Genomic DNA, 23,725 nt, shown 5'->3' with positions numbered 1-23,725 from the left:
TGGGATGCTGAGGTCGCTGGTTTGAAACTCTAGGCTTCCCTGCTCAAGTTAAGGCACATACAGGAGTTGATGCTTCTTGTTCCTCCCCATCTACTCTCTCTCTCTCTCTCTCTCTCTCTCTCTCAAATGAATAAATTAAAAAAAAAAGGAAAGCTAATGTATTATAGTGGAGGAGAAGGGGAAAGTCTTTTGGGAGAAATGAGAATCAGAAACATCCTGAGAATTGACTTATGAGTAAACTGTGTTCTTAGAGTCCGCTGCGGAGGGTAGCCTGTGATTTTGCCATATTGAAAATGCCATGCTCTTGAACTAGGCTAAGTTCAACGTAAAGGTTTAAGTGAGTTGGCTCTGCTGGGTCTGCAGCACAATAAGTGGGGAGGGAAATGGCTTGAGAGATCACCCACAGACATCTGAAAGTACAGAATGATTTGTTGAAGGACCGTGTGTGTGTGTGTGTGTGTGTGTGTGTGTGTGTGTGTGTGTGTATTGTCATAGGGGAGTTAGCCATTCCAGTGAGCTCATTAGCCTTTAATGACCATTGTTTCGCTCAGTGTTCTCAGCATCTCCCAAAGTTTAGTCATTGAGGCACCACCTTCGACAAATTTTGCCTTATCTGTTTACTTTTTTTAAAAACTTTAAAACTTAAATGTATTTGAAACAGGAACGTGATATATTGGTTGAAATCTCAGGTTTGTTGTGCTAGTTGTAGTTTTTCAATATGTATATTATTGAAATAAGTAGGTAAAATTAGTATAACACCTGGTCATTTGTGGCCCACCTAAAATTATTTTGAGAAATACTCTTTTCATCGAATTTTAGCTCATCTCTTTATAAAGCAGGGCCACCGAATGCCAGGGTAGAAGATAAAGGAGAAACCTAAAGATTGGAAGTAGGGGCTTTTTGGTGGAATTTTCTGGATAGACAAGATGATAGATGGGAATTCGTTTTTTCTGTAGGTTATTAGCCTAAAGCAAGTTTGGGTTAGACTTCAGTTAAGTTTAATTTCTCTTTTTCTCTCTTTGGATAAACTACTAAATCCTCTTTAGGCTACAGGAGTTTCTAGGCCTTGTGAGTGTTTCTCCCCCATTAGATTCCTAGCAGACTCTCTCTCTTCTGAAAACTTCTGAACTTGTATTGGCTTCAAATAAGAGGGAATAAGTTTTCTCTTTGCTTATTTTAATGATGATATTGACTCTGCCAGCTCCTAAGCCCAAGACTTAGTTCAGTTCAGCCAGAGTTTATGAGCTGCCTGTCTGTGTCAGGCACAGTGCTAAGCCCTGCGATGCAGAGAGGAAGCTACAGTCCGCCTTCTGGGAAGCACAGCATATAAACAGCCAGAATAGCCCAGTGCAGGCCAGCGGCGTGCCAGGTACAGGAGAAATGAACCCTTTGGCTGGCCCAGCCAAGTCCTTGATAGCTGGCAGCGCCCTGGGGGCTGGGCGCGTGAACTGCAGTATAAGGGAGGCAGCACACAGTTGGTGCCGCCATGAAGGCTGTGGTTTTTTCTCCCTGGGCAGTCTTCGTTGACGATCGCTCTGCAGAATTTCTGTGGGTTCTGCATGGGCCCACATGGCATTCCAACAAGAATTAATGTTTTACATGTGCGGTAACTCACAGCCCTGCTGCCCTGACACCCTCGCATGAATTTGAAGTAATAACTAGGGAACCTTCAATAACAGTTGGCATATTGAGATGGCATCATTCCCAAAACAACACCTTAATGAGGTTCTGTGCTTCAGGAGCAGCTCTTCTTGTTTAAATATACTCAGGCACATCCTACCTATCGTGAAGCAATGTGGCCAAAGTGACTAGGCTCATGGTCTGAGACCCAAATTGTGAGGGACTTTCTAGAGCAGCTCTGACTGTCTCTGACTCCACCTGGAGCAGAGGATGACATGCATAAGGCAGTAGTAAAAGAATGAAACAAATCAGCCCTCAGCACCTTTAGGGAATGTTTTCTAGTCTCCTCATACTTTCTTACCCAACCCCCCATGAACCAAGCCACCTCGTACCTACCCTGAACTTGAGCTACACATTCAAAAACCAGTAGTGGAAAGATCATTCTTCTTTCTTTCTTTCTTTCTTCTTTTCTAAGTGAGAGGAGGGAAGATAGAGAGATAGACTCCCACATGACCCCTGACCAGGATGCACCCAGCAAAGCCCCCATCTGGGGCCGATGCTGTGCCCATCAGGAACTATGCTTGCAAGTGAGCTATTTTTAGCACCTGAGGTGAAGGCTTCCTGGAGCCATCCTCAGCACCTGGGGCTGATGTACTCAAACCAATCAAACCATGGCTGCAGGAGGGGAAGAGATAGAGGAGGGGGAAGGGTGGAGAAGCAGATGGTCGCTTCTCCTGTATGCCCTGACTGGGAATTGAACCCACCAGGAATTGAACCCGGGACATCCACATGCTGGTTTGATGTTCTACCACTGAGCCAACCAACCAGGGCTGGAAAGATCTTCAATTCTATGCATGTAGGGGTCAATTAAAGGAGAAGTAATACAAGAATAAACTCTGTGTTTCATATACACACAATTGTAAACCTACTTTTGGCCCACTCTGTATACAGGCTTTGTTTTAAATTGTTAGTACAATTATTCTCTGAAAAAAAGCAGGAAATAAACCTGGGATTGGGGGAGCAGTAGGGACTGACCATTACTTCAGATCTAGCCACATCTCTGTGTTGCCTTCTCAGACACAACCACAAAAGATGATTTCTTTTGGCCAGGTCTTTGACCTTGAAGGATCCAGCCAGCAATCTTGAAGCTCTGGATGCTAGACATAATATGGGCATGGCTGTACTGATTTCTTTTATTCACTACAGATTCTACTCTTGAAGTAAATCTAAATTGCTTTACAAAATCACTGCCATTGATTTCACATACACTGTCTGTATGGCCTAAAACACAGTCAGAAATATGAAGAATACCCGCAGTTATGGCCGCATCCCCACGTGATGCCATGTTGCCTTTCACTCAGAGGTTCAGCAAGTTGAGAGTCTGGATTGAGATCCAGTGTGTGTTGAGTCCTTAGTTTTCCTTCTTCTGAATGTGATGAGGTGGTTTTTCCTTGGAAAAATAGTTTGTATTCAGCAGGGGGGGTTGATTTTTTTCCCCATCAGTTTTTCCCTTTAATAATTGAAAACTACTGTTCATTATTTACATAAAACTGTCTTTTTCTGCTCTGCTTTCTATAACCTTTCCCCTCAGAAGAATTTTAAGAATTCCCTGACTTTCCTCTAGGGGATTTTATGCGTGCTTTATCCCAGATGTGAGACATAAACTGGGACTAGGCGGAATTCTTTTTTTTTTTTTTAAATGTTCCTATATTTGAAAGACGTTCTTTTAACCTGTGAGCAAAGCTGCCACTGGGGGGAAAAGGACTTAAAGAAAGTTAAGTAGTTGTGAAAATATGTGAGCTTGGTTTAAATGTCTGACTTACGGAATGACACCAAAATCCCATATGCAAAATGAAAAAGTACACAGTAGTTTCAAATAATAAAGGGAAAATGCACATGTGTTATTTTAGCCCTTTGGTTCTGCGATTTTATTTTCTGAATGAAGGCGTGTCAGTTTCTAGTCCCAGCAGGCCCGAGTCTGGTGTTTGGCTGCATGCTTGCTGATGTCAGCCAGAGAATGCATGGCCCAGCAGATGTTTGCTCTGCTTTTGTTTTCTGCCCCCCCTTCTGCTGTCACAAAAGGAGATGTTTAGCCTTACTTACAATATTTCGTCTGTTAACGTTTTTATATATGTATTGATTCTAGTCCCTGGTTCAGAATATAGAATATTAGGAAGAAGGGAGAAGTTAGAGTGAAGGAGGCTATGTTAAGAAAGACAGATTTTCTGTGTTTATTTTTTTCTAATGTCCATTCAAATTCCCAGATGGCATTTCACCACCAGCTTTTGGTTACTGTGGTTTTCATATTAGTAGATAAAAAATAACCAGAAACCCTAAACTTTCTGCGTGATGAAATATGAGAAGAATGCCTAGTTACGCAAATCTTGTGCTGTTTCTCCGAGTTCACAGTTCTGTTTTCCACAATGAATACATGCCTGATGTATCATGCCTAATTAAGTAATTAAGTAATTAACTTTAAATTATTGGGTTTCTGTAAGTTTCTTACTAGGTCAGATTTTGTTGTATTTAAAAAAATATTTATACAAAGCAGTGTTTCCTTGGTTAACATAACCTTCTTTTCTCTTTTTCTTCCTGTAGTATCTTTCAAAGATGGTTTGGCTGCCTTGGAGATTTGGAGATCTGATGCCACAATGAGGACTCACACACGGGGGGCTCCCAGTGTGTTTTTCATATCTTTATTTTGCTTTGTGTCAGCCTACATCACTGACGAGAACCCGGAAGTCATGATTCCCTTCACCAATGCCAACTATGACAGCCACCCGATGCTGTACTTTTCCAGGGCGGAGGTGGCGGAGCTCCAGCTCAGGGCCACCGGCTCGCACGAGCACATCGCTGCCCGGCTCACCGAGGCCGTGCACACCATGCTGTCCAGCCCCTTGGAGTACCTGCCGCCCTGGGACCCCAAGGACTACAGTGCCCGCTGGAATGAGATTTACGGCAACAACTTGGGTGCCTTGGCGATGTTCTGTGTGCTGTACCCTGAGAACATTGAAGCCCGGGACATGGCCAAGGACTACATGGAGAGGATGGCAGCGCAGCCTAGTTGGTAGATTTTTGTCTTTTTCTTTTTACTGTATTAACTGCAATTGAAAGAATTCAGACTCAGATGGAATCTCACATTCTTGTGTTTTGTGTGTGTGTGTGTGTGTGTGTGTGAGTGTGAGTGTGTGAGTGAAGGGAGGAGTTACTTGTTATTTGTGTTGCCAGTGACTTATCAGAGGTCCATCAAAAGACCTAGTAACTTCCATGTTTAAAGTTAGAAGGACAATATATAGATATAACCTAACCAAAGAAAAAATAATTTGTTGGATTGAGAAAACAATACTGTTTTGATTGTTGAGAGTGTTTTTTCACCATGTTTAAAACATATACATTACTGTCATCTGATCTTAGGTTCTGATTGACACCCTCCCCCACGCAGGTGGTTAAAACCTTTAGTCAGCAAGAAATTTCAGCCAGTTAAAATTTATTTGCATGATAAAATTTATTTGCATGATAAAATGTACTTTTATGATAATTAAGAGCTAAAAAGTAAATGTGATAGGATTAACTTGTAGTTTATAAACAAGATCTTTTTCAGTTATCAGGAAAGTATTCAAATCTGTTAGGAAACCAGTGTTGTAATATAATTGTGTGAGGAATTCTTATTATGTAATAATCTACTTCTAGTTCAGGATTTTAGGATAAACTCCCTGTGTCTTTCTGATTAGTTTAACTTTATTTTATTTGTAATTAATGTGCCTACCTGCTTTCAAAAACATATGGCTGAATTGTGATTACATTAGATTCAGCAGGTATTCTTTTTTTGCATTTCTCTGAAGCTGGAAACAGGGATAGACAGTCAGACAGACTCCCGCATGCGCCTGACTGGGATCCACCGGGCACGCCCACCAGGGGGCAACGCTCTGCCCACCAGGGGGCGATGCTCTGCCCCTGGGGGGGGGTGTCTCTCTGTCGCGACCAGAGCCACTCCAGCGCCTGGGGCAGAGGCCAAGGAGCCATCCCCAGCGCCCAGGCCATCCTTGCTCCAATGGAGCCTCACTGCGGGAGGAGAAGAGAGAGACAGAGAGGAAGGAGAGGGGGAGGGGTGGAGAAGCAAATGGGCACCTCTCCTGTGTGCCCTGGCCGGAAATCGAACCCGGGACTTCTGCACGCCAGGCCGATGCTCTACCACTGAGCCAACCGGCCAGGGCCTCAGCAGGTATTCTTATTTAACCCTTTGAGTAGTGAATTTTTTTCATGCTCTCTGACCCCCGAGAGTTTTTTTTCAAAAAATGAAATTAGTTACAGTTATAATTTTATTAACTTAAAATCATGTTTGTTTGATAACCAATGTATGGAAACAAGAAGAACATGCATTTGCCTTTTTTAAATGTTGCCCTACACATTTTTAAAATGAAAATATTTGTACGATCGTACTCTGGATGGTCAGGAGGCACAAGGACGTACATGAACATTCGTACTACTCAAAGGGTTAAACTGGTGGTAGTCAACCTGGTCCCTACCGCCCACTAGTGGGCATTTCAGCTTTCATGGTGGGCGGTAGCAGAGCAACCAAAGTATAAATAAAAAGATAGATTTAATTATAGTAAGTTGTTTTAAAAAGATTTATTCTGCCAAACTTAGCGAAAATCCAACATAAAGTACTTGGTAAGTAATTATTATTATGTGCTTTAACTTGCTGTAACTCTGCTTTATAAATTTTATAAAGTAAAGTTACTTCCCTACTTTATAAATCATCATTACTGTGGAACCGGTGGGCGATTAGAAAATTTTACTACTAACAGAGATACAAAAGTGGATGGTAGATATAAAAAGATTGACTACCCCTGGGTTCAACTATGGTTTAATACATAGTCCTGGTTCAGTTGCACTAAAAAAATTACAAACTATTTGACATATCCTTTTAAAATTACATAAACTGCTACTTGTCACAGAGCTGGAGAGAGCTCATTGTTAAATGTTCAGAAAAATCAGTGAATGTATTTCATGCTGTGATGAATTACACCTCCCATGAGTTACACCTTACATTTCATTGGGTGAGGAAAGGTAGTTTGCAGGCTTCCTGAATTTTGCCAATAGGGTAAAAAAATTTTAATTCTTCCTAGATTTCTGTGGTAAAGACTGTTCTTTGCTTACAGAGTTTGAAGGATTTTCTAGAATTTTTTAATGAAAAAGATTATGGGACAGTTGGCATTAAATTGATGTCAGAGCTGTTTTTATGGCTTATTGGTTAGGTATGTAGAATCATTTTGAAGCATTTATAATGTTTAGATTGATAAGAGCCTTTTCAAAGATTTTGTTTCATAGCTGAGCCACGTATGTTCTGGTTTCTGACTTTGGCACTAATTAACTGACCTTATTCTGTTGACACCAGGAAAAAGAATAAAAGATATGAAAATTTATTTGATATTTGAACTACAAGATTATATTGTCAATGATAATTACTTGACACTTTGTAATTAGTTAAAAATGGCAAGCAGATTTACTTAGAAAGATACCTTTGCTGTCTTATAAGGGTACTTTTTCTTTTAAAGCCTCCTTCTCCTTTTTTTGATATACAGTAAAATTTAACAAATTAAAAGTACTGGTGAAAATGTTTCAGAGAGATACCGGTGGTTACTGTAAAAAGCCATCTCTTTGACCTCATTAAAGAGTAGCTGACTGTGATGTACCATTTATGTAATGCAGATTTTTTTTTTTTTAGCCCAGATATAATAACATTAACAGAATTGTACAACTAGTGCAGTTTTACTGGCTATTGGAGATGTGTAGAAATTTACTAGAGGACTAGTACTTTATTCAGGGCAGTATTGCTAAAAATACATATAACTCTATGCTGTTATCCAGTAGCCCCAAAACCAATCCATATTTGACATATCCTTTTAAAATTACATAAACTTAATAGGGCTGAACAATTGACTTCTTTTGCTTGACCTCCTAGAAACTGAAGGTCAGAAATTGAAAATTTACCATTATATCTAGTTTCTGGCTCCAGAAATGATCCTAGCATAAAATTTTGAGCTACTGGAATGTTTTGTTTTACAAGAACTGTTACTAGGCTGTGCTTTTTAATGATTTTATAGCAGTTTTAACTTTCTAAAAGCTGTCACACCTAGTCCCTTAACTCTTACATGGTCATTTAAATTTGTAGTTGAACATAATCACTTTTTGACAACTTAAAACACTGGTAAATGTTTTTATAGCTCAACTATCTCTGTTTAGCTCAACTAAACTAAACCATATATCCCCACTACGCACAAAGAAAGTATATTGTGGGTATAGTCATTGTCTTAGAATAATTCATGTATATTTGGTTTCAGAGGGGAAAAAAAAGACTAGGTCTTATTTACAAAAGGTCAGTAATCAACAATTCATATTTTAGAATTAAAAAAACAAAGCTTTTTACAGTGGCTCATCACACTGAGAGTACATTTGTCATTTTCCTTGAAGAACATTTCTATTGGTTTGAAAACCAAGAACTAAATTGGGTTCATTCACTTGATCAACAAACGTTCATTGAGCATCTGTTGTATGTCTTAGATTCCTAGGTGCTGGGGATTAAGATACAAACTAGCTCAATAACTTGATAATTTACACTTAGGGTAAGGGATGCAAACACTGGGTTTTGAAACCTAAGCTGGGGCTGCATGTAGCCTCTTCTCAGAACTGAATGTCCAAGCATGCTGTTAAAGGTTTGCATCATGCTGCCGTTGGTGCCGTAGAAAAGCGGCGGCTCCGGACTCCCACTGCCTGCACTGGAATCGCAGCTCCCCACTCTTCCGCTGTGTTACTTCGGATCAGTCTACTTCATTTGTGTGAGCCCTAGCGTTCTGATGTATAACGTGACTATAACAGCGGTATCTACCTTACAGGGTTGCTCGGATTAAATGAGATAATGTAAAGTACTTAGCGCAGTTTCTGTCACATAGTAAGCTTCCAATAAATAAGAATATGACAGTTCTGACATTGTTTGGTTGATAACTTGGTATAAGGTATAAGAGCCTATATATAGGCTCTAAGGGAATAGTATTTGTTTGGGACTTATTTGGAGATTTTATTCATTTTTGTTCAGATTGCTTTCAAAACAAGAACGTCTGTTTAACTCATAAAATTTTCCTTTTGGCTTTGTTCCATGAGAACTTTCAGCGCTATTCCCCTGGACCCCTTCTTTATGCATCTAAGAGTCTGTTGGTAGTGCCAGTGAAGAAGGCTTAGGGGAAAGTAACGGTGATGTGTCTTTTGTCTGGCATTAGAAAGAACTGTGTCTGAGATAAGTGTCAATACAGATTTATTAATGTGGTTCGTTTCATTTGAGTATTTTGTAAATAAAGATCTGAAAGATCACATCTATAGAGCCAACTATTTATGAATCTTGGGCCATTGTAAAAGAAAAGTTAAATGGAAAATGCTATCCAATTCTACTGATTGTGGCCTGTGTCTGTCTGAAATGATGTACTACAAAGTTGACAGGGAATCTGAGAGGCTGATGACAATAGCGATAGCGGTCGTGATTGGCACCACAGGAAGACGAGGCTGTCTGTGTGCTGTCGTCCTTTGCAGAGATGCCCACATCCTGTTGCAGAAGCTCTCTCTCCTTTGTTCCCCTTCTGTTAAGGCCACACATTCTTCCTAACAATAAAAGTGACAGTAATTTAGCTTGCTCTTAACTTACTTCTAAAAAACAAATTTTAAAATGTATTTTAACCAATACATGTAAAATAGCACATTATTTTTTGCAGGGTGAATAATGCCTTTGAATTTTGAATAAAGCCCCTCCCCTGCCCCCCTCCCCCGCTGTAGAGCTCATCTTCCAAATGGGAACGGGATTTGGGCTGCAGTTGGCTCTGTGTTATGTAAAAACATGGCTAGAATTTAATATGCAACCACTTTATTTATTTTTTTGTCTTTATTTATTTATTTATTTTTTACAGAGACAGAGAGTGAGTCAGAGGGATAGACAGGGACAGACAACAGACAGGAACAGAGAGAGATGAGAAGCATCCATCATTAGTTTTTCATTGCGCGTTGCAACACCTTTGTTCATTGATTGCTTTCTCATATGTGCCTTGACCGCGGGCCTTCAGCAGACCAAGTAACCCCTTGTTGGACCCAGCGACCTTGGGTTCAAGCTGGTAGGCTTTTGCTCAACCAGATGAGCCCGCGCTCAAGCTGGCGACCTCGGGGTCTCGAACCTGGGTCCTCTGCATCCCAGTTCGACACTCTATCCACTGCGCCACCGCCTGGTCAGGCAATATGCAACCACTTTAAATATGCTTAATGAGCTGAGATCATAAATCCAGGGCTGGTAACAATAGAAAATGTATTTTATTGTATCTAAAATGAATTTATTTTTTATATGCTATCACCTAATCACTGGATCAAGTTCTGTGTATGCCAACTGGCACATGGGGGTCTTCTCATTTATAAGCAGTTGCTTTGTGCATTCAGTGAGGACATAGTTAAGAAAAAGAGCACAACTGAACTCCAGATAACTAAACATCTTTTATCTTTTTATTTTTTTCCCCTCAAGAGCTTACATTTTAAGATAGGAAAAATAATAGAAGCAGTTTTTAGTAGAGATTTAAAAGGGATGGCCGTAAAGTCATTTTTCCAGGATGGGTTTTTGGAGTCAGCACATATGACTCTGCTTTCCTAAACTTCTTATAACATTTGTGTATATTTTTATTTACGTATTTATACTTATTTCTACTATGCATTTCCTACAGAAGATTAAGGAGACATAAAATACAAGATTCAAATTAGCAGTAGCTGGGAAACAGGAGAGGGGAGAAAAGGATTAGGGACATCGGCTGGGCCAAGAACGCACCAGTTGCTGAAATGCACCTTCCGTGCCATGAGTGGGCCACAAGTGGTCCCGGTGGCATTTTAGCAGCAGAGAGAGTAGGCTCAGTTAGTTTTCAGTATACAGTATCCATGGGGTTAAAAACAGGTCAGTCACTCTGTAGAAGTGCTGCTTTGGACATAAGGATCAGACAGAAATTTCTCCTGGTTTTCATGGAGAACCTTCACAGCTGTCTCAGGAACACCTTTACATTGCACATGTGATGAGCTGTACAGGGCTTTTCACACCAGACTAGACTGAGGGCAGGACCATGTCTGTTTTGCTCATGTGTGTATCCCCCACATGAAGTATATTTCTGTCGAATGAATGGATGAATGCTGTGTAACATCCCTGGATGGGGGAATCTCTGAAGTAAAGTATTCTAAAACCAGGGTAGAGGTGGAGGGATGTGCATATGGTTAAGCCACAGACCACTATCCTCCCAACCCCCAGTCTAGCCTAATTCTTCAGTAGAAATTTGTATATGTAGAAAAATGAAGTGACTGCATATCTGTCAGGCAGCCTCCCTATATGTTGCATATTTCAGCCTAGTTCTCAATAGATGAGTTGTGGTGAGCTTGACATTACATTTTTGGTGGAGCAGTTCTTACAGTGATCTACAGCGGAAAGCAAACAAAAAACTCACTCAAGTGATCATTGGAAAACACTAAAAATCCCAAATCACTTAAAAAGAGTGCTGTTAAATTGACCATATTTTACTTAATAATTTGAAGAGATGAATGCATTTAAAAGAGATTTCAGATAGCATTGTAATAACAGGGATTTGCTGTTCAAGTTCTAGTTGATAGTGTATAGTTGTCTGGTGTGCACTTCCAGCCCGCAGGCTTTGGGGACTTTTGTGTAAGCATTGTAAACCATGGGAATGGGCCCAGCATAGTGGGCAGACGTGCACTTGCATCTTGACTCTGCCATTTAATTAGCCAGTGTCTTTTCGCAGGTTCTTTAACTTCTGTAAACCTCAGTTCCTTCATCTATAAAATATGGATACCCCCCCCAAAATATATATATGGATAAGTCTTCCCATGTAAGGTTGTTCCAAGGATTAAGTAAGATAATGTGTGTAAAGCTCTGAGCATTATATGCCTGGCACATAGTTTTACTAAACAGTTTACTGTTATTACACAGAAATACATAATGAACATGCAGCTTTATTCTTGCTGAGTTTCTTGATATGCAGTGAGTGTGTTTTTGAGAAGTATTTGTTGTGAATCATTCTTTCCCCCTTTCTTTATGGCATTTTTGCTTACTTATCGTCAGAAAATAAATCACAGAGGAAAGAAATTACTTCACTCTTGCAGCGGAGCCAGTTAGCTACAGGAAATCAGAACTGGTGAGGGAAACAAAGAAAGCTGAACTTTCGGACAGAGAAGTAATTATATTTTTATTCATAACCGACTGCATATTAAATCCTTACCTGTGAATTGCAAATTTCTGAAAAGGGATGTCTGAGGATGTATTTGCAAAATAAAATAAAGAGCAAAAAAGCCAAGAAAAGCTCCTGGCATACTGAATGAAGCCATCAGTTTCATTCCTGCACATTCCAAAATGAAGATTGTGCCTTTCTCAGCACGCCTTGCTGGGCTCCAGATGCAGCTCCCCACAACAGTTTTTGCGGGTTTTCTACTCTTCTAATTTATGTGTTAAGGCTGGGAATCAAAGTGGGGGAGGATGTAACTGGACCCTAACCTGTGGAGCTACAGCACCATGGTAAAAAGATCGGGGTTTCCTCTCCTGACCTTACAGTGGGGAAGACTGGGAGGCTCATCCCAGAATGCATCTGGAATCCATTGCATTCAAGGCAGCAAATCCAGTGGACTTTTGGAAATAAATTCTGGGCTCTCAGAACACCCAGTTCCAACTCCTGTGGCCTGTTCTCATTCATTTTTCCTTCCATTTACTCTTCCTCCTCTCTCTCTTTCTGCCTTTCTTTTCCTCTCTTCCTTTCCTTCTGTGATCTAAAGAAGTTATCCCATTTTACTATGCTTCAGGTCCTTGGAAATGAAAGGGTAAAACAAATGGCTACAAGGCTTTTAATGACAATCCGACTCTTTAAAATTGGTAGAAACACATGTTTTAGGAACCCGGCCATTGGGAATGCTCTTCTTTTTTTCTTTTCTTTTTCCTTTTATTAGTAAATTTAATAGAGTGACATTGATTACTTGGATCATGTAGGTTTCAGGCGTATGTCTCTATGATACATGATCTGTATATTGCATTATGTGCCCATCACCCAAAGTCAAACCATCTTCTGTCACCGTATATTTGGCCCCTTTGACCCCCTGCCACCCCACACCACCTTCCGACTGTCTATGAGTCTCAGTTTTATATCCCACAAATGAGTGAAATCATATAGTTCTTAACTTTTTCTGACTGACTTATTTTGCTTAGCATAATATTCTCCTTTCGTAAGGTCCATCCATGCTGTCACAAATGGAAATATTTCATCCTTTCTTCTGGCTGGAGTAGGATTCCATTGTATATGTGTTCCCTTCTTGAAAACCATTTAATAAGCAGGTTGTTGCCATCATCATTCCAAGTGAAGACATGGGGCAAGGAGCGAGGCCAGGTGACCTGTGGCGGGAGGAAGCACGTGAAACGTTGCTAAGGGAGATGTGAAGTCAGCTGCACAGATGAGCTGAGCATCTCAGTGTGGTTGTTCAGTATATATCATGCAAACTGTGCTGCACCTATTTCAAATGCTTTGAGAGTAAAGTAGTTTTAGTAATGCTTCTATCTAATACCTAATAGAAGATACTGTACAAATATGATAATAGTACACACTTGAAAAGAAATCCAAGTTAATTTTCTTTGTAGGACCTGTTGTTTGAAATTAAGAGTCAGTATGGGTCTGACCTTCTACACTTCTCTATGATGAGTGACTCACTCTCTCCTACCTCTTGCTCTTTTAGTGTCATTTGTCGCCTTTAAAATACAACATGAGCTTTCCGAGTTGCCAAAGAGAGCTGTGCTTAAAGCTAGAGGAAATTTCCTCCTTCTTTTGGTGGAGTTCTAAGTCAGTGCCCTTCACCCCATATATCCAAACACATGAATGTATTAAGTTTAACATAATCTTTACAATTTGGCTCTTAAGTTTTTCTTATTAAAAACTTGCCATTCATGATTGACCAGTGGATAGAGTATTGACCTGAGATGCTGAGGACCCAATTTTGAAACCCAAAAGTCACTGGTTTGAGCGTGGGATCATCTGGCTTGAGCATGGGGTCCCTAGCTTGATCATAGACATGACCCCATGGTCACTGGCTTGAGCCTCAAGGTCACTGGCTTGAGCAATAGGTCACTGGTTCAGCTGGAGCTCCACCCCTAAGGCACGAATGAGAATCAATCAATGAACAACTAAAGTGCTGTAACTACAAACTGATGCTTCTCATCTCTCTTCCTGTCTGTCTCTCTCACTAAAAATAATAATAATAATAATAATAATAAACTTGCTAAACATGTTTATTTAAATTTTGTGCATTCCTTGCCACATATCTTGAGGGAAAAAGTTAGTTGGCAAGTGCTATGTCTGTATCTGTATTCTGTTTCAGTAATGCTTTATCGTCATTATTTATTTTTTATTTGTATAGTTTTAAAAATTTTATTTAGAAGATTAAATTTAACAGGGTGACATTGATCAATAAAACGGACTCATAGACACAGAGAACAGACTGATAGTTGCCAGAGTGAGGGGGATTGGTAGGCTTGGTAAAAAGGTGAAGGGATTAAGAAGAATAGATTTGTAGATACAAAATAGTCACAGGGATGTAAATTACAGCATAGGGAATATAGTCAATAATATTATAATAACTATGTATGTGCCAGGTGGGTACTAGAAATCACTTTTTAAAGTATGTGACTGTCTCACCACTATGCTGTATACCTGAAACTAATACAAAATAATATTGAATATAAACTGTAATTAAGAAAAGAGTCTTGCTGACATTAGGTTCTTACTAATGCTATATAGATATTTATAACTCCTAGAGAGTAATAGTGACAAGAGTATGCCATGGAGTCTCATCAAGCTGGGTGGGTCATTTTGCCCTAGTAATCTTCAGAATGGCTTTCACTGTTCATCTCCTCTGCCATACCCATTAAGGGAACGTGGTTTAGCCATGCTTAACACAGCTTTTCATCCATCTTTCCTTTTCCTTTCCAGTGTCAATATACTGGCATGGGACAGCAAGCGGAGATAGTCAGGGCCAGATCATAGCTTATCCCAAGCAAGCCTGTGGTTCAGAAGCCTTGTGTGTGGAATGGCTTGGAGGTGAGGTGTCAGGAGAAAGAGAACTCGGTAGAAGCTTATAGTATTAGTCTGGGAAGGAGATGAAAACTGCAATTAAGACAGTAGGGTGACCAGAAGGTGGGATGAACTTAAGAGACATTTAGGACAGAGAATCTACACAGAGATTGATTGGATATGGGACAGTTTTTCTCAAAGTAATATTCTTTCATCAGAGTTATGTAGTTCATCTTAAAAAGACAGTTTCCTGTGCCTACCCCGACTCAATAAATGATTTCTTGGAGTAGACCAAAGAGCCTCGTAACAAGTCCCCCATGTGATTCTGTGGCACACTAAATTCACGTGGCAAAGGAAAGGGAGATGTAAACAATGGGACTTGTTTTTTGTCTTGGGTGAATGACTGCACCGTGTTGCCACAGACGAGAGAGGAGGGAGTGGGTTTGTGGGAGACAAAAGATAATTCACCTTTTTATATGCCTTTTTTTAATTACTCTCATCTTTATTCACCCCCTTTTTCCTCCATCCCCTAAATTCTGTTCGTCACTTTTGCTGTTCTGTGAATGCACTTGTTATTATTGTTTGTGTCCTTACGGAATGTGGATGAGCTCTTCAGGAAAAAGTATCTTTAGGTGGTAAAAAAAGGTTTAACCTATCATCAACATCACTTAAAACATGCCCCCAGTCAGAACACACAGATTGTTAGAGTCCTTTTTCTTCTAGAATTTTGTGATTTTCATGTTTTAGGCTTTTCAGAGACAGGCATGGATGTCCACCCTCACAGTGGTCCAGTGGGACCACGTGTACTGACATTTTCAACCCTGCCCTGTGTCTGGTGACAATACGTGTACAGACCAGCCCTGAGCTGGCCTTTCTGCCTGCAAGGATCCGAGATTTATCTATTCCTTTTCTTCATCCTGTCCCTCCAACCGCACCCAAACTTCAAGAACCACTTAACCTCTTCTTTCTCCATAACATTTTCTCTACCTTCTACCCCTCTCAGTTCCCATAGGTACTCTTTTTCGTGTGACTCGTTGGTTTGCAGTACTAACTGGGTTACTAACATTGTTCTCTCATTGGGAGTACATGTCTTCAAGATGCAGTCCCAAAGAAACTTCTTTCTAGGGACCTCCTGAAGTCCAGCTTGTGGTGATACTCATACCTTGGCCACTGTGATTCAGATACACCAAGGAATCCATGCAAGACTCTCGTGGACACTTCTCCTGTACTAGGATTCTTTGTTTGTCTATTTATTTATATTGCTTCCTCCACTGACATGTAGCTTATTGAGGGTAACCCCATTATCACATTTTGCCATCGAGTCCTGAGAGCCATAAAAGTTATACTGGCCACAAAGATACTAATAAGATACAGTAAATAAATGAATAAATGATCTTATTTTGATTGAGAATCTAAGCTTACCGAGAGCAGAAGTCTTGGATCTGTATACAGCTTTTGATCTGATCTGGTGCCTTGTATACTGTGGGTCCTTATATTTGTCTGGCTTCACTCTCACTCTGAAGACCTGCCTGTTGTCAGCCTGTAATCACAGAGACATTATATGTTTGGCCTACTTGGAGCCTGGTAGGTATGTCAGGATTTGACATCTTGCTACCTAGTTCACCAGAGTCTTAGATTACTTGCTCTTTGAAGCGCTCCTTCTGAACTTGGTATTGTTCTCCTCCCTTTCCTTTGAATTTTGGCATCCATCATCTTAAATATATATAATATTCACAACTGTTTCCTATCAGATAACCGCAATAAAATTTTGGGGTTTTTTGTTTGTTTATTTGTTTTATTTTTTACTTTAAAGTCACCTGCTTCCATCTTTGAAATGAATGGTAGTGACCTTAGGTGGTGGGAGGTGATTCTTCATTGGAATTAAGGACAAGGACTGTAGAGCCAGACAGTCTGTCTTCTAATCCCAACTAGGAGCCGTGTGACTTGGAGTATGTTATGTGGCTTCTTCATGGCTCACTTTCCTCACCTGTATATTGGTGATAAATACAACACTTACCTCATAGTGTTCTTTAGAGGATTAAATGAGATATTTATGTATTATGTTCTTATAAATTGATGCCAACAAAGGTAATTTTAATTTATAATAAATGTATACACATATTCATTTTATGTAAGTGTATTGTGAACTTATGAACTTATTCTGTTCTAGGCATTGTGTTAGGTATGGGAGATAGAGAAATTTGAGGACAAGTTGTACATCTGGCCTTAAGTTGTTGACCCCTGGAAGATATAAACTAACAGACAGCATGAGTGCAGATGATAAATGTGATAGGGGAACGTACTGTGTGTAATGGGAAGACTTCATCATGTTTGACTGTTTCGAGCACAAGTGACTGATGTTCAGAGACCGTGACATAAGAAAGCAGAGTGCTTTTGAGGAACGAAAGTTTAATGTAGGGAGGAGACTAGCAAGCCTTTGAGTAGAGAACCAGATGCTGGAAAGCCCTGTCCACCATGTGAAGGAGCTTGAACTTTTCCTTACAAGCACCGTGAGGTCACATAGGGTCTTAACAGGGGAGTGACATGATCAGATTTGTGTGTAAGAGTTTTTGGTTTTTTTATAACTTTTTCACTGTAAAATAAAACAGAATGCCATACAGACAGGTGTACCTTAATAAATCAGCTAAAGCAAGTACCCTGGTAACTACACCACAGATCAAAAAATACCACTTGCTAGCCACCCAGAGAAACCCCTTTATGGACCCATTTCAATCACAGCTCCTCTGTCCCCACAAAGACTACCCTGACCTCTACGCGCAGTCCCTGGGTTTCTTCATAGGTCAAGTGTGCATCCCTCGGCACAAGTTTAGTCTTGCTCATTTTTTAAAATGTCTTTTAAAAAGTATTTTTCTTTTTTTTATAAGTTTTCTCTCCATTTTTTTGCTGTTGTTATAATTATCTGTTCTACGGAAGGACCTTTGGCTTGCGCAACTTCCCACAGCCTGGATGTTGCTGATTGCACAGGTGTAGCTGGTGAGTTCCTCTGCCCTTGGTATTTCCTGCCCACCGACCGCTGGATGCGGAGGCTTGTCCTAAATCAGTTTTGATCACTTTGACACAGGCAGGGGTGGTGGCTGTGCTCCCATCAGGAGACATAAAATGGCTGCTGGTTTCTCTATGTGACAGATTAGTGTTTTAGGAAGGAAGACCCTGACCACATGTAGAGAGTAGATTGCAGAAGTCAGACCAGGAAGGCCAGTCTGTCTGTTTGTGTTTATCCAGATGAGAGCCTGGAATAGGGGCTCTGAGAGTGAAAAGAAATGATGGTGTCCAGAAAGGTTTGGAGTTAGCGTGTATAAGACTTGACAATTGTATTTAAGGACAAAGAGGACAAATATCTTTATGGGAAGCTGAGAGGATGGTGGGAACTTTCGGTGATATTGTAAAACTTGGAGCTATTGGGGAAGGCTAATAAAGCATTTGTTTTTAGATATATTGAGTTTGAAGTGACTGTGGACCAAAGAGGACCTATCAAGTTCACATCTCTCAAGCATTAAGTTATTTCCTGTTTGCCAGTAGTGTATTGTGACATAAAAAAAATATATATATTGTCACCAGAAAAGAAAAAGATTTTATTCAATATAAAATATGCTTTCAAGTACAACATAGGTAGTTTCATTCAATGAAAAGAAAATGTAAAAGGAAAATGTAAAGAAGATCAGATTTAATTAAAGGGACCTCCCACAATAAATAAATGAATAACAACCAAAAGAATGAAAAGATATGGTGCTAACAGCATTCCAGCCACATGGGTGTCCCCAAATCATTTTGTGGTGCCGAAGCCAAAATGAAACATAGCACAGGTGGCACTTCTAGAGGAAAGCATCACCTTGAGAGAATCATGCTGTTTCTTCTGAAATTATTTATTTTTAATTATTATTATTATTATTTATTTATTTTTTTCATCTTTTCGAAGCTGGAAACGGGGAGGCAGGCAGACAGACTCCCGCATGCGCCCAACCGGGATCCACCCGGCATGCCCACCAGGGGGCAATGCTTTGCCCCTCTGGGGCGTTGCTCTGTTGCATCCAGAGCCATTTTGGCGCCTGAGGCAGAGGCCACAGAGCCATCCCCAGTGCCCGGGCCATCTTTGCTCCAATGGAGCCTCGCTGTGGGAGGGGAAGAGAGAGAGACAGAGAGGAAGGAGAGGGGGAGGGGTGGAGAAGCAAATGGGCGCCTCTCCTGTGTGCCCTGGCCAGGAATCGAACCCGGGACTCCTGCACGCCGAGCCGACGCTGTACCGCTGAGCCAACCGGCCAGGGCCTATTATTTTTTTTAGTGAGAGGAGGGGAGACAGAGAGACAGACTTCCGCATGTGCCCTGACTGGGATCCACTGGCAAGCCCACTAGGGGGTGAAGCTCTGCCCATCAGGGGTCATTGCTCCGTTGTTCAGCAACTGAGCTCTTCTTAGCACCTGAGGCAAAGGTCATGGAGCTATCCTCAGTGCCCAGGGCCAAGTCACTCCAATTGAGCTATGGCTGCTAGAGGGGAACAGAGAAAGAGAAAGAGAGAGAGAGAGAGAGAGAGAGAGAGAGAAAGAGAGAGAAGCGAGAGGAGGAGAGGTGGAGAAGCAAATGGGTGCTTCTCCTGTGTGACCTGATTGGGAATCAAACCCAGGACATCCACATGCTGGACCAACTCTCTACCACTGAGCCAACAGACCAGGGCTGCCTTCTTTTTATTTTTTTTAAGACTTTATTTATTCATTTTTAGAAAGGGATGGGGAGGCAGAGCAGGAAGCATTAACTCTGATAAGTGCCTTGACTGGGCAAGCCTAGGGTTTCGAACTGCCATCCTCAGTGTTCCAGGTCAGTACTTTATTCACTGCACCACCACAGGTCAGGCCAGGGCCTTCTTCTGGAGTTAAACAAAGAAAAAAGGTTCTTGATGAAGTACAGACAGTGTTTTGGGCTTGTCACGATTTAGTGAGCAAGTTTTAGTTTGTTTCGGTGATTCCTTTACAGTAAACTCACTGTGGCAAGAAAAAAAACCTGGGGAAGGAAGAGATGAGAATAAATTCACATGCATTGCTAAAACATTAATACCTTCTTGCCCTAAACTTTTAACCATAATTTTGAAAAACCATATGGAGCTTACTATTTTCCCTTCTTTGGAGAACTTGTTGACTTGGGAAAGACTTTAAAGTATTACTAATGAAGCCAGATTGAATCATTTTTGTTGTTTTTTTCCGTTTGAGTCTTTTGTCCTTTGCATTTCTATCATGGCCTGTCACTTGGGCAGAGAGTGTGGACAGAGTGTGATTACTTTCAGCCTTTGGGATGGAGGTCAACTTATATTTTCAATATGAAAAATAACTCGTCTAAAATCTGGGAAATTGTTTAATATCTATGGCATGTTGAAGATAGCCCACAAGCTTGACTCATAATTTATTTTATTCATTAATTCTCTTTGTGGTAACATTTTGACACAACGCATTTCCAAATCTTTTTTTTTTTTTTTTTTTTTTTAATTTTTCTGAAGCTGGAAACAGGGAGAGACAGTCAGACAGACTCCCGCATGCGCCCGACCGGGATCCACCCGGCACGCCCACCAGGGGCGACACTCTGCCCACCAGGGGGTGATGTTCTGCCCATCCTGGGCATCGCCATGTTGCGACCAGAGCCACTCTAGCGCCTGGGGCAGAGGCCAAGGAGCCATCCCCAGCACCCGGGCTATCTTTGCTCCAATGGAGCCTTGGCTGCAGGAGGGGAAGAGAGAGACAGAGAGGGAAAGCGCGGCAGAGGGGTGGAGAAGCAAATGGGCACTTCTCCTGTGTGCCCTGGCCGGGAATCGAACCCGGGTCCTCCGCACGCTAGACCGACGCTCTACCGCTGCCAAATCTTTTAAGATTCACAAAGAAAAATCTTAAACTGACTTTGTTCTACTTTATTGCCAATTACTTTTTAAGAATTACTCCTTGAAACTGTGTCCCCAAGACATGAAATAAAATAAACATTAGTGGCGCAGGTGCTGTCGTTCGTAGGTATTCATTATCCCTTTGGAATATAAGTGGTTTCAAAGCCCAACAGAATTGTTTTGATGGACAAGAGATGTTTTATTGCTGTTTTTTCACAGTGATAAATTATTCTTTTGTTCCTGCATTGACTGCGTAGGCCTATTTGGTGTTTCATATCTGCCTTTATTACCCAACACCTCCTGCCCTCTACTTGGAACATTTTGGACTGCTCTGGTATTCTGGGTTCCTTCCTGATGATGTCACAGTGGGATTTTCCCTCTGGGAGGTCCAGGACTCAACCCTTCTCCACGCCTGAACCTGGGCCCAGGTCCTCTCTGCCTGCAGGATGTGTCTGCAGGGGCTGCTTGTCTGGTGTCACCTTTATCCTCTGAGACAGTGGTTTTCAAACCTTTTGTCACTGTGACCCACAATAAAAATCTAAAGTTGACATCACAACCTGATGGACACATAGCTTTAACTCTACACATGTAAATGTATAAGTAGAAAATTGCTCAAATCAGCCCTTGCACTTAAATCATGCTTTGTACTCTACTATTTTCTATTCTATACCATTTCATTACACTAAAACTAGGCTGGTCATAGCCCATTGTGCTCATTCCACAATCTATATTAGTAGCTTGTAATTTATAACTTGACAACTGTGTCTACCATTCTGATGAACACCTGATTCCTTTTCAGAGAACCCCACTCATATATCCCTGTTCTTGAATATCTCCAGAGAGGAGACTGTTTTTGGGAGGTGGCATCTTTATTCCGTATTTCTAGTGTTTAGAGTGCTTGTTCCTAAAATATAGTAGGAAGCATCTTTTTTTTTCATTAGGGAACAGTGCAAGTCTGTGATTAATGACTGCATTTCAGGTTTCCAGGGCTGAGTGGAAATAAATTCTTCAGTATGTATTTCCTACTGGTGCCCAGAATAAAATCAGCCACAGTTTATTCACTGTTTTAAAAAGGCAACTTCAACAAAACTTTTAAAAATCATATTGTAAAAGAAAAAAAAATTTTGATAAAGCATTAGAAAGTGGGCATTTTGGGTAAGTACTAATCTTACTGAGGGGACCATTAGAGAGAATGAAATATCATTTCAAAGATTCGCCTCATTTTGGTTTTGTTATTTTCCTACTATCAGAGTGCCAAGATTTAGCAATTTGAATACAGTTCTTGCCATTGTTAAGTGTGTATCTCACTTTTTAAACTTCATATCACAGTCAATTCCTTGCCCTTTTTTCATGTGTTGTCGGAATTATAGAGGATTGCTCTTTAAAATGAGTGGGAGTGTTTGTTCAGGCAGCGGCAGGAAGATGGAGGGCACAAGTTGTAGTGATGGCTGGTTCTTTAAGGTCCATGCATTCATGGCTAGGACAGCCATAACTAAGTACTGGGTGGCTTAAAACAAATCGATTCTCTCCCAGTTCTGGAGGCTGGGAGTCTAAAATCAAAGTCTAGCAGGATTGATTCTTTCTGGAGGCTCTGAGAAGAAACTGTCCCATGACAGACCCATGCTTCCTTTCTTAACTTTGATTATAGGCAACCCCGGGCATTCCTTGGCTTATAGATGCATCGCTTGTCTGTCTCTCATACATACCATCTGCCACCAACACATACATCTTCTTGTCCCTCCATTCTTCCAGTATAGATACGTTGTAATTTTAACTGGATGAGTATATTGTTTGCATGTTTTAACAAGGCCAAAGGTATTCACAGCTGAACCATATCATCTATTTAATGATCACTTTTCAATTTTAATACCACTTTTTGTTTTCTCTAGGATTGTTAACAGCTTTCTTGTTTTTTTTTTTTTTGTTGTTGTTGTTTGGTTTTTTTTTTGTATTTTTCTGAAGCTGGAAACGGGGAGAGACAGTCAGACAGACTCCCGCATGCGCCCGACCGGGATCCACCTGGCACGCCCACCAGGGGCGATGCTCTGCCCCTCCAGGGCGTCGCTCAGCTGCGACCAGAGCCACTCTAGCGCCTGGGGCAGAGGCCAAGGAGCCATCCCCAGCGCCCGGGCCATTTTTGCTCCAATGGAGCCTCAGCTGTTGGGGGGAAGAGAGAGACGAGAGGAAGGAGGGGGGGTGGGGGTGGAGAAGCAAATGGGCGCCTCTCCTATGTGCCCTGGCCAGGAATCGAACCCGGGTCCCCCGCACGCCAGGCCGACGCTCTACCGCTGAGCCAACCGGCCAGGGCCTTTCTTGTTTTTATTTGCTTGGTTTCCTATACATTTATTACTAATTACCAGTCAGACTCTTGCTCAGTTATGTAAATCTTCTCTCAGTCTATTTATACAAGACATTCTTTTCCTTTTCATATTTTATTGAAATTATTGGGGTGACATTTTTATTGAAATTATTGGGGTAACAAAACTATACAGGTTCCAGGTGCACAATTCTAGCACATCACCTCACACTGTATTGTGTGTTCACTGCCCCAAGTCAAGTCTTTGTCCATCACCATTTATCCCCTATACCTTTCTTTACCCCCTCAACCCTCTCATACCAGTCACCACACTCTTGTATGTGTCCATGAGTTTCCCCCCCCCTTTTTTGCTCAATTGCTCCATCCCCATCACCCAGCCCCCCAGCCCTGACAATATCAGCCTGCTCTTCATCTATGAGTCTGTCTCTGTTTTGCTTGTTATTTTATTTTGTTCATTAGATTCCACTTATGAGTGAAATCATATGGTACTTATGATTGAATGGGTCTGGAGAGCATTATGCTAAGTGAAATAAGGCAGTCAGAGAAAGACAAGACAATCTTAGTAAAACATTATTCATAACAATTTATCTTACAGAAGAAACTGCCAGGCCCATTGGACTTGCTCTGATCTAGATCTACTGTACGGCTGCTGACTTACTCTCCTCTCTCTGGTGTTGGACCCCCCCCCCCCCCACCATGAATCTTGGATTTTTTTTTTTTAGCATATATTCTAAATTGAGTGGAAAAATTCTCCACTGGTTTCCAGAGGAATTGTTCAAGAGA

At 41.0% G+C, this 23,725-nt stretch overlaps 1 protein-coding gene across 5 annotated transcripts in view; it reads left to right on the top strand.

The window, feature by feature from the left end:
• The window catches only part of DSE (dermatan sulfate epimerase), a 68,772-nt gene that overhangs the window by 24,427 nt on the left and 20,620 nt on the right, over positions 1–23,725 (top strand). For 4 of the 5 annotated variants that reach the window (XM_066373399.1, XM_066373398.1, XM_066373400.1 and 1 more), the window contains one exon: positions 4,219–4,687. In XM_066373399.1, the coding sequence (XP_066229496.1) occupies positions 4,272–4,687 (416 nt within the window). In that variant the 5' untranslated portion in view covers positions 4,219–4,271. Of the gene's footprint in view, positions 1–4,218; positions 4,688–23,725 lie in introns of those variants that run through there. The other variant, XM_066373401.1, reaches the window with a different exon arrangement.

Source organism: Saccopteryx leptura, chromosome 3 (assembly GCF_036850995.1).
Source record: "Saccopteryx leptura isolate mSacLep1 chromosome 3, mSacLep1_pri_phased_curated, whole genome shotgun sequence".
NCBI lineage: Eukaryota > Metazoa > Chordata > Mammalia > Chiroptera > Emballonuridae > Saccopteryx > Saccopteryx leptura.
The sequence above is the reverse complement of the archived record's forward strand: the minus strand, read 5'-3'. Positions and strand labels throughout refer to the sequence as shown.